This window comes from Amblyraja radiata, chromosome 3 (assembly GCF_010909765.2).
Source record: "Amblyraja radiata isolate CabotCenter1 chromosome 3, sAmbRad1.1.pri, whole genome shotgun sequence".
Taxonomy (NCBI): Eukaryota; Metazoa; Chordata; class Chondrichthyes; order Rajiformes; family Rajidae; genus Amblyraja; species Amblyraja radiata.
In genome coordinates, this window is record NC_045958.1 from 87,662,447 (window position 1) to 87,677,919 (window position 15,473).

Sequence of the window (15,473 nt, forward strand, 5' to 3'; positions counted from 1 at the left end):
AGCAGGATTCTGGTGAAGATTTTGTAAAACTTGTTTAAAACTCATGCAATACTTTTCCTTCCATTAATATGGGCATTACGTGCTAAAAAAGAAGAACCACTAAATTGTGAATATGTTAATAGTGACCAATTAACAGCTTTGGGCAGGAGAGTTTGGGCTGTACTTATTTCAGTGAGCGAAATCTCAGAGAAGATTGAAATAGACACTTTATACCTTTACAATGAAACTGTGGCTCAACTTTTGCTTCTGCCTTCTTTGTTCCAAACAATTGATTTCTTTCATTTTTCTTCTTTTGTGACACTGCCTAAGGAAGCAAAAGACAGCATGTGATTTTTCAGCAAAAATCTACAAAGGAACAATGTACTCCATGATCTTTCTGATTTGGCAAATTCCACCACATATCAGTCTTCTAGATTGAGGCAGTTTAAACTAGCCTGGATTTAATTTGCAGTATATTGGTGGCTGATATTTACCTTGTCACAAAGCCAGAGTGTGTTACAATCACTGCTTTATCACTACATGCTGTGCTTAGTAACATCACAAGGCATGAAGAATGAAGCATGCAGAGGATCAAAATAATTCAGAGGTTAGATCTTAGAGCAGAAAATTATCCGATTTTGTGGAGTTCAGTTTTACTACTTCCTTTGGTGAGATGTGAATTTATGATATTTGGACTGAACAACCCACTTACCATGATCACTTTGTACGTTTAGGAATTTCAAATAAGTAACAGGCTCAACTGAGTTAAGTTTTGTATTAGTTAAATTCCTATAAAAATGAAAACCCTGTTAGCAATTATTATATTTCCAATGATACTTTGAGCTGGTTCAACATTCATTAAATCATAGAACTGCGGCAGCACTGAAGGAGGCCATTCAGCCCACAGTGACAGTGCCAACAGCAACTCACTGATTCTAACTCCAGTCCTCCTCTATAATCGTGCACATTTTTCCTCACTGTACATTTGATCACAGTGGAAAATTCCTTCACCACATCTGCAGACTGTTCATTTCAGATTCCAATGACAGGCTGTGTGGAAATGTTTCCATCATCACTAGTAAATTTACTTTACAGCTGTGAACTCTAGCCCTCAACTCCTTCACGGAAGAAAACATTGTCCAACTCTGTCTATCTCCATCGTTGTTTTATGTACTGATAGATCACCCCCAGCCTTCTCTTCTCCAAAGAAAACAGACCTACTTCTCCAATCTACCCTTGTAACTGTAGTCCCTCATCTCAGGATTTCTCTGGACTATCGCCAATGCCTCCCACGATTTTTTTTCATATAAAAGGAACCAGTGCTTTATAAAGGTTTGACTTCCCTGTTATTATACGATGCAATTATCGATAAAGTCCAGAACTATTTTAACCTTATTAACTGCTTTTTCAACCTCCCGACCACTTTCAATGGCATGCACACCCATATCCCCAGGATTTTCTGTTCCTGCTTTCCTTTTAGAACGATATCCTTTATTCAACATTATCTTTCCTCATTCTTTCCACCCAAAATGCATTATCTCACATTTCTCCGCATAATTAGGATTTCATGGGTATTCACCTTGAACTTGGTGATAATCTATGGGGAACTGGTCAAAATGACAAAACAAAAAATTCTTGAGGCATTTTGCAAGTATAAGTTTTCTTTGAAGACAAGTTGCAAATGCAGAATATTCAGTTCAGTACATGCAAATATTACTTGGTTCTCAAATAATGTCAAGGTGCCTGCATCTTGATTGCTGCGTAATAATTCACCCTAATAAATCACTTATTAGAGCAAGGGTAGGTATGTATTTTTCAAGCAGCTCACAGGCACAGTATTGATACACTCTTTAAAGCAATATACCAGTAGCATCTACCAGCCACTCAAGTACACACCAGCTTCTGATGTAATTTTCTCATGGCTATTTGAAAGTACATATCTTTGATAGAGATGTAGTTCTCTGGAGGATTCTGTGTGAATAACAGCAGCAGAAAAAATAACTTCATATTTTTTATCCATTTTCCATTTTAGAATTGTGTTCAAGTTTCTAAGGTCAAGAAAGGACCAAAATTCCCCCGTGCTCCAGGAGAGCTAAAACAGCAGCATTATAACCTGTTCCTTTTGGTTGTGTCATCACCTTGATAGCTAAAGAGAATAATAAACCTATTTGGTTTAAACAATGCACACTCGGGGGATATTTTTCTTATCCCCCAAATGTTATCTGATCCTATGCCCTTGAACCTGGAGAAGATTTCCTCAAAATCCAGAATACACCCTTGGTCAAAGCTCTCTATGACTAAGGCATCAGTGGCAGTGTTCACCGACAGACTTTCTTATATGACATGGTTAAAAATTACAAATTCAGGTCTTGTCTTAGTCTGCCTTAGTCTGTCAGGCAGAACAGTGCTTTTACCTCCTGAAAATGACCTGACTCTCTTATGTTTCAGGTAGCCCAATATCTAACTATATAAGTCATGATGATAGCACTTCCCCGTCATCTGATCCAGAAATTTTGGATTTTTCTTGTGTTTCACCAATCAAATCCAGTGAGGACAATTTAAACATACGACAAGAGGACACCAGATTAAACTAATTGTACAATAAAATTAAGTGATGAACATATTTGGTTTCTTAAACAATGGGCTACAAAATAAAATTTGAAATTTACAAATTGAAAACTTTGCATCATATTAGAATCGATCGGAGCTTTACAAGCCTATTTAAAAACCTGGCAGTCATCCTTTAGAATGCTGGCCTTCTTTCATCAGGGCATTAAATACAAGAGCAGGGAAGTTATGCTACATCTTTATAAGACACTGGTCAAATGTCAACTGGATTATTGTGTGCAGTTCTGGTCATCACACAAAAGAAAAGATGTAACAAAAAGTTAATAAAGATGTAACAAAAAATGCTAGTTTATACAAAAGATGGATACAAAATGCTGGAGGTACCCAGCGGGTCAGGCAGCATCTTTAAAGAAAATGGATAGTTGATGTTTAGGGTCTAGCTCCATCTTTAGACTGATTGTGGGGGCGGGGTAACTGAAAGCAAGAAAAAACCACGACAAATCAGGGCCGGCAACAGTTGACCTCAGGCAGGGAGGTTCCCTGATAGGCTGATTGTTGGCTGGGGAGGGTGTGATCTTAAGAGGGATATTTTGTTGCAAACTGTGGAACTGGTTAACTGACATTTAGTGGAGGAACGAGAGCAAGGGGAGGGGACAACAACATTCATACCACTGTTTTGTAATCTATCCGAGTGAAAAATGCATGAGGACTCACTCTGGCAATGGAGGAGGCCCAGGACAGAAAGATCAGTAAGCGAATGGGAAAGGGAGTTAAAATGGTTTGCCACTAGTAGGGCCGGCCTTGGCGGACCAAGAGTAAGTATTCAGTGAAACGGTTGCCGAATCTACGCTTTGTCTCGCCAATGTTCAGGAGCCCATAACAGGAACACCAGGTGCAGTAGATGAGATTAGATGAAGTGCATGTGAACCTTTATTTCACCTGAAAGCACTGTTGGTGTCTCTGGATGGACTCGAGGAAGAAGGTAGGACAGGTTGCATCTCCTGCAGTTGCAGCGTACCAGGGGAGGGGGTGGTTTGGGTGGGAAGGGATGAGTGAACCAAGGAGTTGGAGTGAACCCATTGAGTTACTCCAGCAATTTGTATCTATCCTTTGAGAAAAGATATGATGGTGATGAAGAGGATCCAGAGGAAATTCACAAGGATGCTGGCAGGGATGGAGTGTTCAGATATGAAAACAGACTTTCTAAAATTGTATGAATGCATGTTGCTTCAACCTTTCATGAAATCTCAATAGTAAATGCATTTATTTTTGGTCGATTGCAAACATTTCATTAATAGTCATGAACTGGGTTGAATCTTCATATGTAATCTAAAATGACGCCTTGTTGCAATGATTCTTCTAATCAAAAAATTCCATCTTTTCTGTTCTGCACAGCATGAAAAATGTGATAAGCAGAAAGTATGTAAAACATGTGAATCAACTTTAGAAAAAAATACTCACTTGTATGGTGCGAGTGTATATAGTTCAGTTGTTCATTCATTCAACTGTGGCGCCATCCGGTGGTTAGGCCACTTATTATGCGAACCTTCGATAGTCGTGGGGTAGGGTCACGTGATTGTGTTATGGCGGGAAGGAGTTGTCATGAGGTATATGGGTGTGCCCTAGTATATATATGAATCCCGAGTCAACCTTCCCCCATTCGCATCTGTGTTGTTCTCTTTGCTTTGACAATAAAGATCTCTTTGATTCACCACGCGTGGCTTGCTTATTCGCCCGCCATATTGGTGACTCCGACGATCCAAAACGGTCATTTTGGATTTAAACGATGTATACAGCCAACAATCAACCTTAACACCCCGAGATTGTTAGCAAACCAGCCCAGCAGAATGCTCTCCCTGAAGCTGCCCGCGTTCTTGACATTGGAGCCCCAAATGTGGTTCCAGCAATTCGAGGCCCAGTTTCACGTTCGACGCATCATGGCTGATGACACTCAGTACTACTATGTGGTCGGCGTGTTGGATCAGGAGACGGCCGGTCGCCTGGTCCCTTACCTAAAAAGTGCCGCCGGATCTGGTCAAATACGAGGGCCTCAAAGCGCTGCTCTTGCAGACCCTTGGGCTCAGCCGCAGGGACCGCGCAGCGCAGCTCATGCACATGGGCGGCCTCTGCGATCGCAAGCCGTCGGTGTTCATGAGCGAGATGCTCACCCTCATGGACGGTCATCAGCCCTGCCTGCTCTTTGAACATGCCTTCTTGGAATAGATGCCGGACGACATCCGCCTCCTTCTCGCCAGTGAAGCTTTCGCAGACCCCCTGCAGCTAGTGGAACGTGCGGACGAGCTGTGGCAAGCCAAGCAGCAGGGCGATGACTCGATCGATCAGGTGTCGGCGATGCCTTGGAAGGCCCAGAACCCAGGCCCTGCATCCAACGGGGGTTCGGCTGCGCCACCTGTCTCGAACGACCATGGTAAGGCGAAGTGGTGTTAATATCATCAGTGCTGGTGTCCCGCAGCCAATCAGTGCCGCCCGCCCTGCTTGTATCCTGGAAATGCCGGGGCCGGGCGGCAGTAGTCGCTGTGGCGGTCGGCCTGAAACATAGCCTCTTCGCTTGGGATCGACACTCGGGACGACGGTTCCTGCTTGATACGAGCGCAGAGTTTAGCATTTTGCCCCCGTTGGGGGTCGACACTCGTTCTGGCAAGCGGGGGCCTTCTCTAACTGCAGTCAATGGCAGCTCCATACGGACGTATGGGGTTCGCACGATCTTGCTCATCTTTGGCCTCTGCCATTTTACCTGGACTTTTACGGTGGCTGACGTCTCCCAACCGTTGCTGGGCGCAGATTTCCTCCGGGCCCAATCCCTGTTGGTAGATGAGCCGGGGCAATGCCTCGTTCATGCTGCAACATTGGAACCGATCTCCTTATGCCCCACAGCATCTGCTACGCCTCGCAACGACCCGGTGTTTTCCGTGGACAATATTTACTCACAAATACTGGCGGACTTCCTGGATATTGTGACCCCATAATTCCATTCCCAAGTATGGCGTAGTGCATCACATCCTCAGCTCAGGCCCACCGCTCCACGCACGGGCATGCCGACTTCCTCCCAACAAGCTCCGTATCGCCAAGGCGGAGTTCCGCCAAAAGGAGGCCTGGAGGAATTGTACGGCGCTCTAACAGTCCGTGGCGTCTCCTCTTCACATGGTGCTAAGGCGTCCGGTGGTTGGCGGCATTGCAAGGATTATCGCCGCCTCAATAACGACACGACCGCAGACCGCAAACTCAATCGCGCACATTCAGGACTTTTCTGCCCTTCTAGCTGGTGCCCGTTTCTTCTCCAAGGTTGACCTGATGCGGGGCTGCCATCAGATCCCCGTACGCCCGGAAGACGTGCCCTAGACGGCTATTATTACTCCTTTTGGGATTTTCTAATTCCTGCGAATGCCTTTTGGCCTGAAGAATGCCGCGCAGGCTTTTCAGTGCCTGATGGACACGGTGAGTCGTGGCCTGGAATTTCTGTTCATTTATTTGGCCGATATTCTCGTTGCCAGTCGCATTCGTCAGGAGCATTGTGCGCACCTCCGCCTGCTCTGCCAGCGGCTCAGCGAGCACGGCCTGGCCATCAACCTGGATAAATGTCGGTTCGTCCTCAGTTCCATCGATTTCTTGGGCCATCGTGTTACTCAGCATGGTGCGATCCCGCTCCCGGGCAAGGTGGCGGCTATCCGATGGTTTCCGCGACCGTCCACGGTGCGGGGGCTCCAGGAGTTCGTGGGTATGATGACCTTTTACCATCGGTTCCTGCCCGCGGCGGCTCAGATCATGTGGCTGTTGATCCAGTTTCTAGCTGGCAAGCAGCAGGACATAGCATGGAACTCCGAAGCCGTTGCCGCTTTCGATGGGTCCAACGAGGCGCTGGCCTGGACCGCTTTGACGGTGGATGCCTCTGACTCTGCTGTGGGGGGCGTGTTGGAGCAGTTCAATGGTCGGTGCTGGCAGCCTCTGGCCTTTTTCAGCCAGGAACTCAAGTTTGCAGCGCCTTCGACCGGGAGCTCCGAGCGTCATACCTGGCGGTGAGACACTTTCGTTATTTCCTGGAAGACCGGGATTTTACCGCCTTTACAGAACATAACCTCTACCCTTTGCCTTTGCGAAGGTGTCGGATCCCTGGTCTGCTTGGCAGCATCATCAGTTGGTGCACATCTCAGAGTTTACGACTAGCATCCGCCACATCGAGGGTAAAAACAACAGGGTTGCCCACACGTTGTCTCGGCCTGCCATAGATGCGGTCCTGGATGCCGCTCCAGGTATTGACTTTTCCTCCTTGGCAGCTGCTTAACTGGAGGATGCCAAGATGCCCGCCTACCGCACTGCCATCTCCAGGCTGGTGTTAGAGTGCGTGCCATTTGACCCAGCTGGTACCACTGTCCTGTGCGATGTCTCCACTGGTCATCCGCGGCCCATCGTTCCGGCCGCCTGGCTCCGGCGGGTGTTCGTCATTATCCACGGGATGGCGCACCCTTCCATCCAGGCGACGATTGTGTTGGTGGCGGCCGAGATTCAGATTCAGTTTCAGATTCAAACTTTAATGTCATTGTGCAGTGTACAGTACAGAGACAACGAAATGCAGTTAGCATCTCCCTAGAAGACGACATAGAATATGAGCAGTCATACGTGCATACAGTCATAGTAGTGCAATTTTTTATTTATTTTTCCTGGTGGAAGGAGTGTCCTGGGGGGGGGGGGGGGGGGGGATGATTGGCAATCATCGAGGTACAGTGTTGAGTAATGTAACAGCCGCAGGGAAGAAGCTGTTCCTGGACCTGCTGGTCCGGCAATGGTGAGACCTGTAGCGCCTCCCGGATGGTAGGAGGGTAAACAGTCTGTGGTTGGGGTGAGGGCAGTCCTTGACGATGCTGAGCGCCCTTCGCAGACATGTTCGCTGAACCCCAGATCATGTGGCATGGCTTGCGAAAGCAGGTCGGTAACTGGGCCTGGGAGTGCGTTCCCTGCCAGATGTCTAAGGTCCAACGTCACGTCTGGGCACCTGTTCAGGAATTTGCCGGGCCTTATCAGCGGTTCAACCACGTTCATGTGGATATTGTGGGTCCGTTGCCCCTGTTCCAGGGTGTCTTGCATCTCTTTACGGTGGTGGAAGCTGTCCCGCTGACCAACACCTCCGCTGCGACGTGTGCCCGTACTCTTGCTGCCCATTGGATGGCTCGTTTCGGGGTGCCGGTGGACATCTCTCCGGACCGGAGGGCTCAGTTCACCTCTGAGTTGTGGTCGGCTATGGCACACCTGTTGGCGCTTCAGTTTCACCGCCATCTGAAGGCCGCCCTCAAGGCACGGCTCATTATGGATGGACGAGTTACCATGGGTGTTGCTGGGGATCCGCACTGCCCCGAAGAAGGACTTGGCTTCCTCTTCTGCGGAGTTGGTGCATGGGGCTCCGCTTACGGTTCCAGGGGATTTTGTTCTGGCGGCGCGTGGGTTACAAGTGCCGCCCTCCTCTGCGTTGGTCTGTTTATGGGAGAAAGTGGACACGCTTGCTCTCGCCATGGGGTGGTGCCTTCCCACATTCCATCTGTTCTCCAGGACTGTTCCTTTGTGTTTCTGCACCATGACGCGCATCGCACGCGGCCGTATGAGGGGCCCTTCTGGGTGCTGCAGTGGGGACTTCCAACTTTTGTTTTGGACATGGGGGGCGTTGGGGGGTCGGTGTGAGACTGTGTTGGTGGTTCGGTTGAAGCCTGCCCATGTCCATCTGAGTCAACCTGTGTTGGTGACCCTGCCTCGTCTTCGGGGGCGTCCGCGGTCCCGCCCGCTTCCGCCTTCGCCTTCCTCGGGGGTGTCCCCTGTGGGGGGAGATGTGTGCACAACGTCCAGCCGCCTCGTTCGTCTGCCCTTTCGGTTTCGTGCCTCCGGTTCTGGGGGTGGGGGGGGGGGGGGGGGGGGTGGAGGTCCCGGTGGTTAGGCCACTTACTATGCGAACCCTTGGCAGTCGGGGGTAGGGTCGCGTGACTGGGTTATGGCGGGAAGGAGTTGTCACGAGGTATATGGGTGTGCCCGAGTATATATAATGAACCCCGGGTCAACCTTCCCCCATTCGCGTGTGTGTTGTTCTCTTTGCTTTGACAATAAAGATCTCTTCGATTCACCACGTGTGGCTTGCTTGTTCGCCCGCCATACAACATTGAATAAAGTTAAATGCACACTAACTGAAACACTTCAATGCTGCTTTACATTGATCAGTTTACAAACAAATGCATAAACTTTTTATAAAGTTTACAAATACACATTCTGTACTTGAGAATATTTTATAATGATGATGCTTCATAGAGTGTGGAAACAGGCCCTTTGGACCCAATTTGCGCACACCGGCCTACAATGTCCCAGCTATCCTAGTCCCACTTGCCTGCGTTTGATCCATAACCCTCCAAACCTGTCCTATCAATGTACCTGTCGAACTGTTTCTTAAACGATGGGATAGTCCCATCGTTAGAAATTTTTGCAAAGTCATAAAAAAGAAATATCTGAAATATCACATTTACATAAGTATTCAGACCCTTTTCTCAGTACTTTGCTGAGGCACCTTTGGAAGCGATTACAGCCTCAAGTATTCTTGGGTATGACACTACAAGCTTGGCACACCTGTATTTAGGTAATTTCTCCCATTCTTCTCTGCAGATCCTCTCAAGCTGTCAGGTTGGATGGGGAACGTCAATGCTCAGCTCTTTTCAGGTCCTTCCAGAGATGTTCGATCGGGTTCAAGTCCGGGACATTCATAGACTTTTCATGAAGCATTGTCTTGGCTGTGTGCTTAGGGTCATTGTCCTGTTGGAAGGTGAACCTCCGCCCCAGTCTGAAGTCCAGAACACTCTGGAGCAGGTTTTCATCAAGGATCTCTCTGTACTTGGCTCTGTGCATCTTTCCCTCGATCCTGACTTGTCTCCCAGTTACTGCCGCTGAAAAAACATCCCGCCAGCATGATGCTGCCACCACCATGCTTCACCATAGGTATGGTATTGGCCAGGTGATGAGCGGTGCCCGGTTTCCTCCAGACGTGACGCTTGGCAGGCCAAAGAGTTGAATCTTGGTTTCATCAGACCAGAGAATCTTGTTTCTCATGCATTTTGGCAAACTTTGTCCTAGGTGTGGTCGTAGGTGGATGTCCTAATGGTCGCCGATTGTCGGTAGATTGCCGTAGCTTGACGTCGACAAGGAAGTAGGTTATTGTAGACATTGTCGTAGACATTGTCGTAGGGGGGTCCAGTCACTGTTTTTTCAGTGACTTGCTACGACTATGACAGTCGCCGGAAAAATCGAGTAAGTGGGACAGGCCCATTATGTAAATGAGATATTTTTAATTCTTTTTAATTACTTTGCAAAAAATTCTAAACACCTGTTTTTGCTTCTTCATTCTGGGGTATTGTGTGCAGAATGATGATTTTAAAAAAAATGTTTCATCCATTTTAAAATAAAGCTGTAACGGAACTAAATGTGGAATAAGTCAATGCTTTCTGAATGCACTGTATTTGACGCATGAAACAGAAATCTCAATTTACAGATTTGCTCATTCTTCATTTTCTTCCACATCCATCGATCTGGAAATATTTTGCAATCAGAAATGTTCAACTTTCAATTGTAACTACATCACAGCTCTGAAATTGGCATCATTTAATGAATTAGTCATTTACGCTACAAGCTCTCTGCCTTGTTTACACCATTCTCTGCATTTAAGTAATTTAATTCAAAACTTCCTCAGTTTATTTTGCAATCTTTTTTGTTTCAATATTGCGGCTGTAAAATGTGCATAATTCAATATGGGCAGAAGAGTTTACCCAATAGTCTCACTATTTTATTTATTTATTTTTGTTAGAAGCAATTGTACAAAAAAAAAATGATCGACATAACAGTTATACAACTTTCGTACTGCTTCAGATTTAACATTTTATGAACTAATAACTAGATCGGAAAAAAAGAAAAAGGAAAAAAGGGAAAGAAACAAGAAAAGAAAAAGAAAAGAAAAAATTTCAAGAAAAACACGAAAAAGAAAAAAGGAAAACCCCAGAACTAACGAAGGTGTGAAAGAAGCGGAGATATATCCCACTACCCTTCCATACGCCCACTCACCCGACCCTAGCATCGGTTTTGAATTTGTGTTCAACCATTATGTTGTTGAATAAATTCAATAAAAGGAGACCATATTTTCGAAAACTGATCTGGTTTGTCAGTCAAGACAAGCCTTATTTTTTCTAGATGTATTGTCTCGGTCATTTCTGTGATCCACATCTTCACTGTGGGGACTGTTATCTTTTTCCAAAATTTAAGTATTCGTTTTTTCGCAGTTATTAAAACATAGTCAAGGAAGCGTCTTTGAAATATCGTTAGATTAGGGTAGCCCTCTGTCATTCCCAATATTATTAGTTTTGGATCTGGCTCCAATTGAATTTTAAGTGTTTTAGAAATAATATTGAATATTTCCGTCCAGAAGGTTTGTATTTTTATACAGGATACAAAAGTATGAGTTAGGGTGGCTTCTTGAAAGTGACATTCATCACAAAGAGGAGAGACAGTTGGGAAGTTCTTGTTCAATTTGGTCTTTGAATAGTATAACCTATGCAAAACTTTAAATTGTATCAGGCAATGCCTGGCATTTAAAGAACAGTAGTGTATGTATTGTAGGCTTTCCTCCCATATATCTTTCGAAAAATAGGCTCACTATTATCTATTCCTGAACCATCTCCAAAAAATACTGCCACATGGCAAGTGTTGGAAACTATTGGAGAAGATTCTTCAGGATAGGATTTACTCTCATTTGGAAGAGAATGAGTTAAGTAAGAACAGTCAGCATGGCTTTGAAACCATCAGGTAGTGTTTAACTTAATCGAGTTTTTTCAGGCAGTGACGAAGGTGATCGATGAGGGTAAAGCAGTAGATGTTGTCTACATGGATTTTTACTAAGGCATTTGATACAGTCTCCCATGGTTGGCTGATCCAAAAGATTCAGCTGCATGGGATTAATAGTAACTTGGTCATATGGATTCGGAAACTGGCTTACTGATAGAAGACAGAACGTTGTGCTGGAAGGAGATTATTCAGGCGGAGGTCTGTGATCAGTGAAATTCCTCCTGCAGAACCTGGAACATACTGCCCATGGAACTGTACGCAGAAATTCTCAAAACATGTTAGAATCACCCAGATGAGCACTGAATCATTGAGGTATGGAAGGGGACAGACTGTTGACCAATTAATATCCAGGAGCATGTGTGGAAGGGTGAATGAGATGCAAGTAGGAAAATATTCTGGCCCCATGTGTGCATGCATGAGGGAGCAGGAAGACATCTGTTGTACACACACATCTGCCCACTACTGTGAGCATGGATATCTATGCACTAGAGTCTAGTCTTCAGACGTCTTGGTTCTTCTTGTCATTGGATCAAGACCTTACCCTGTGAAGCCCTGCACACAGCTAATGTGCAACAACAAATACTCAATTTCAAAATAAATCTTGCACAGACAACTCCCACTTCAAAATCTGAAGTTCAGGACCTGAAATGTTCAGACACTCATGGATAATCACAATAGTGAGAGACATGAATTCTGCTCTGTTATTGTGTCTCAGGAAATCAGGCACTTTGACGCTGACATCTCTGGGTAGTGAAATACAATGGGAGATGTTTTGTTTAAATAATAAGGTAGCGAGGCCACCTTCTTCAGGTGGGTCAAACCAGAAAAGGAATGCTACTTTCATGGAATGAGTTTTGCCATCAACAATGTGCTAACCCAGTATTTAGCAACTATGCTACAGCCAAGGAGGATCTCTCTCCTTGATTTGCAAGAATCCTGCTCCCCATTGAAGGGGGAAACTAATCTTCCTTGATGACTTCGAAGGTAAAGTGGAAATTATGCTAACCTCTGGCAAGTAATGATTAGCACGGAAGAGGTAGGGAATGCTAACTCCAAAACATCCCTTTTCTGACTGTGGTTAGAATATAGTCTTGTCATAATAAACAATCTGCCCCACCAGAAGGGCAAGAACAAGACCTCATGCAACACCTTCAGTCCGGTATCACACTGCCATCTGCTAGATTATGTTATTGGCTGAGTGAGAGACCGCAGATCTACACAGATCTCTGTGTTGCCCAATTCCCTCTATAATCTTCATCAACAGAGCCCCTATAGCGGGCCACACATTGTGAATCAAAAGTGATCTTTATTAAGCAATGTCGATGGGGGAAGGGGGAGGAGGGCTGGTTTGTGTGATGGACTGAGCAGCATCCACAACTCTGCAATTTCTTGCAATTTTGGGCAGTGCTTTTGCCAAACCAAGCTGTGATGCATATCAATATGCATTTCTGCAGATGCATCGCAGAAAGCATCCAATCAGGATTCAGTCCTGATCTCCAAACATACTTCTTTGTGGCACTTGCCCATTTTTAAATCTTTCTTTCTTTGTAGCTGGCACACTATATTCTGCACTCTGGTTATATTTCTCTTTGCACTACTTGGTGTACTTGTGTATGCTTTAATTGTACTATAATATCACGGTATGATAGCACGCTAAACAGTTTTTCACCATTATGTCAATAATAAATAAAAGCCAATACCGATACTAATAAATGGTATTTATCTTAAATGGTGGTGCTTCTAATGATACGTGCATCCCAACCCCTCAATTCTGCCATGCCATTTGGAAAAAATAAAATTTCCAATAACATTTGACCTACCTTAGGAAATATTTGACCTACCTTAGGAAATAGACTTATTTTAACTTGCAGACAAGAGTGAGGAGCAAGAGAACAAACATAATGCCTCTGAGAGGATAGAGTATAAAAAATAATAGATGACACAAATTGCTGTTAACTGAGAGAGGTGGTAAATGGCAGTGAAGCTGTCTGGAACAGGTGCAAACAGAAAAACAGAGGAGCAAGAAACAAACACAAATAATCATGCTGGAACTGTGAAATTGGGAACATAGGGCAGATGCAGAAAATCTGAAATTAGAGAACGAATATCAATGCGCTTAAAGTATTAGCCCTCTTCCATTTCTTCCATTACCTCTGTTTAAATATGCACTGCCGCAATCCATCTGGTCCATTTTGTTCAACCTTTGTAGGTTTAATTAATTTTTCAATGATCTCCACCTTTTCTAAAATGCCTTTGAGCCTTTTTTGATCTCTCTGTTGGCCAGGTTTATCTCGCAAAATAAGCATTTAAATATCTGTTCCATATTTCTTTCACTGTTACTTTTTTTTTTGTATAGGTCTCCTTGTGATCTTACCCATATCATTTTTCTCTTAGTTACTTATTTAAACAATGTATTATTTTTAGATATAAAATGCTGGAGTAACTCAGCGGGACAGGCAGCATCTCTGGAGAGAAGTAATGGGTGACTTTTCGGGTCGAGGCCCTTCCTCAGACTGAGTCAGGGGAGGGGAGATACAGAAATAAGGAAGTATAAGGTGTGAGAACAAGACATCAAAGGGGTAGGGAATCAAGGAAAATGTGGAATAGATCATTGTAAGCTTGGAGAAGGTAACAACAGAGCAAACAGAGATAAAATGTAATCAGGGACACATTACTATTTTTATCTATATTTCTCAAAAAATTTATTTGTCTTCCTCAGATGTTAGAATATATCAATTAATATATTAAGAAACAACATACTACTGAGAACTATGAATGATAAAGAATCAAAAACGTAAAAATAATAATTTTCTGAACAAGTGCAGGATGCGGCTACCAATATCCCACTTTCTACCAATGTGCCCACAATGTACACTGCATCAAAACTTTGATTAAAGTCACATACTCCAAAACAAATGGTAGATATTTACTATTGATCAGATATTCAAAATAAAAGCAGTCACATTTAAGATAATATCATCAATCTGAGAAGAATGGTCAACAATATCCAGTTCTACACCTAATACACCAATTTACGCAGCCACAGGTAATTATATTGCAGTTGTAGGTTTTCATTTTTAAACTATCAACGCAATATCAGGAAATGTGTTGATTTTCAAATGCGTTGATCTTCCCCACAGCTTGATCATTTTAAGATGTATATAATGCGATGTAAAAAGCTGTTGTTCATTTCTCTAAGGAATCCACTGTACAACTAATTTTGAATTATTTTGAATAAAATGAATAAAACTGCAGACACTGGAAATCTAAAATACAAAATGCTGGAAACAGCAGGTCAGGCAACAGTTTTTCTCTCTCCATTAGTTCAGCCTGACCTTCTGGGCATGTCCCAAATCCCAGCATTTCACAACAGTTTATGCTTCTTTGTTGTATTATCATATTCAACCTGCCCCCAGGTTAACCTATTGACTGCTGTACCTCTACAAGTCATCCCCATGGCAACGCGACCATCACCCTGTTACAGATGTCCCTTTGTCCTTTCAATCCTCCTTTCCCCTCCTCCACCCACTTTTCTGTAACTTAAAATTTGTTGTTTCCCCTGGTTCTGATGAAGGGACTTCGATTTGAAACATTAACTCTATCTCTGCAGCTGTAATTGAACCTCAAGTATTTCAAATATTTTTTTTTTGTTAATTATATCTGCAAATCACTATTGCTTTAATATCATGTCCCTTTGAAGGCTTATGGTGAATTTTGGAAGTCACAGAATTCTCACTATGCATTTAGCTTTTATTCTTCATTGCAAGATTTCACTCTTACTGTATTTCGTGCTGTTGTTGGAGTAATTTGCCGAGCAGTCTTCACTATCAATTCTCCCAAACTCTCAGCAGCAGTCTCTTCAGAGTCACTAGCATAGAAATACAGTTGGAAAATGTGTTTTAATTGTACAACAGTTAAGAGTTTTAATCTTATTGCAAAAAAATGCAACTGTAAATACCCCCTGAATGAAAATTAATAACAGAACACCTCATTTTCAACCATCATTCAATTAACATTAGTTCAATGACTGTGCATAAAACATACATGAAATA

General features: G+C 44.0%; 1 protein-coding gene across 6 annotated transcripts in view; it reads right to left on the minus strand.

Annotated features, from left to right (window-relative positions):
• The window catches only part of cntln (centlein), a 392,762-nt gene that overhangs the window by 155,881 nt on the left and 221,408 nt on the right, over window positions 1–15,473 (minus strand). For all 6 annotated transcript variants that reach the window (XM_033018258.1, XM_033018259.1, XM_033018260.1 and 3 more), the window contains exons 17-18: window positions 15,202–15,289; window positions 214–304 (exon numbers count right to left, since the gene is read on the minus strand). In XM_033018258.1, the coding sequence (XP_032874149.1) occupies window positions 214–304; window positions 15,202–15,289 (179 nt within the window). The remainder of the gene's footprint in view (window positions 1–213; window positions 305–15,201; window positions 15,290–15,473) is intronic.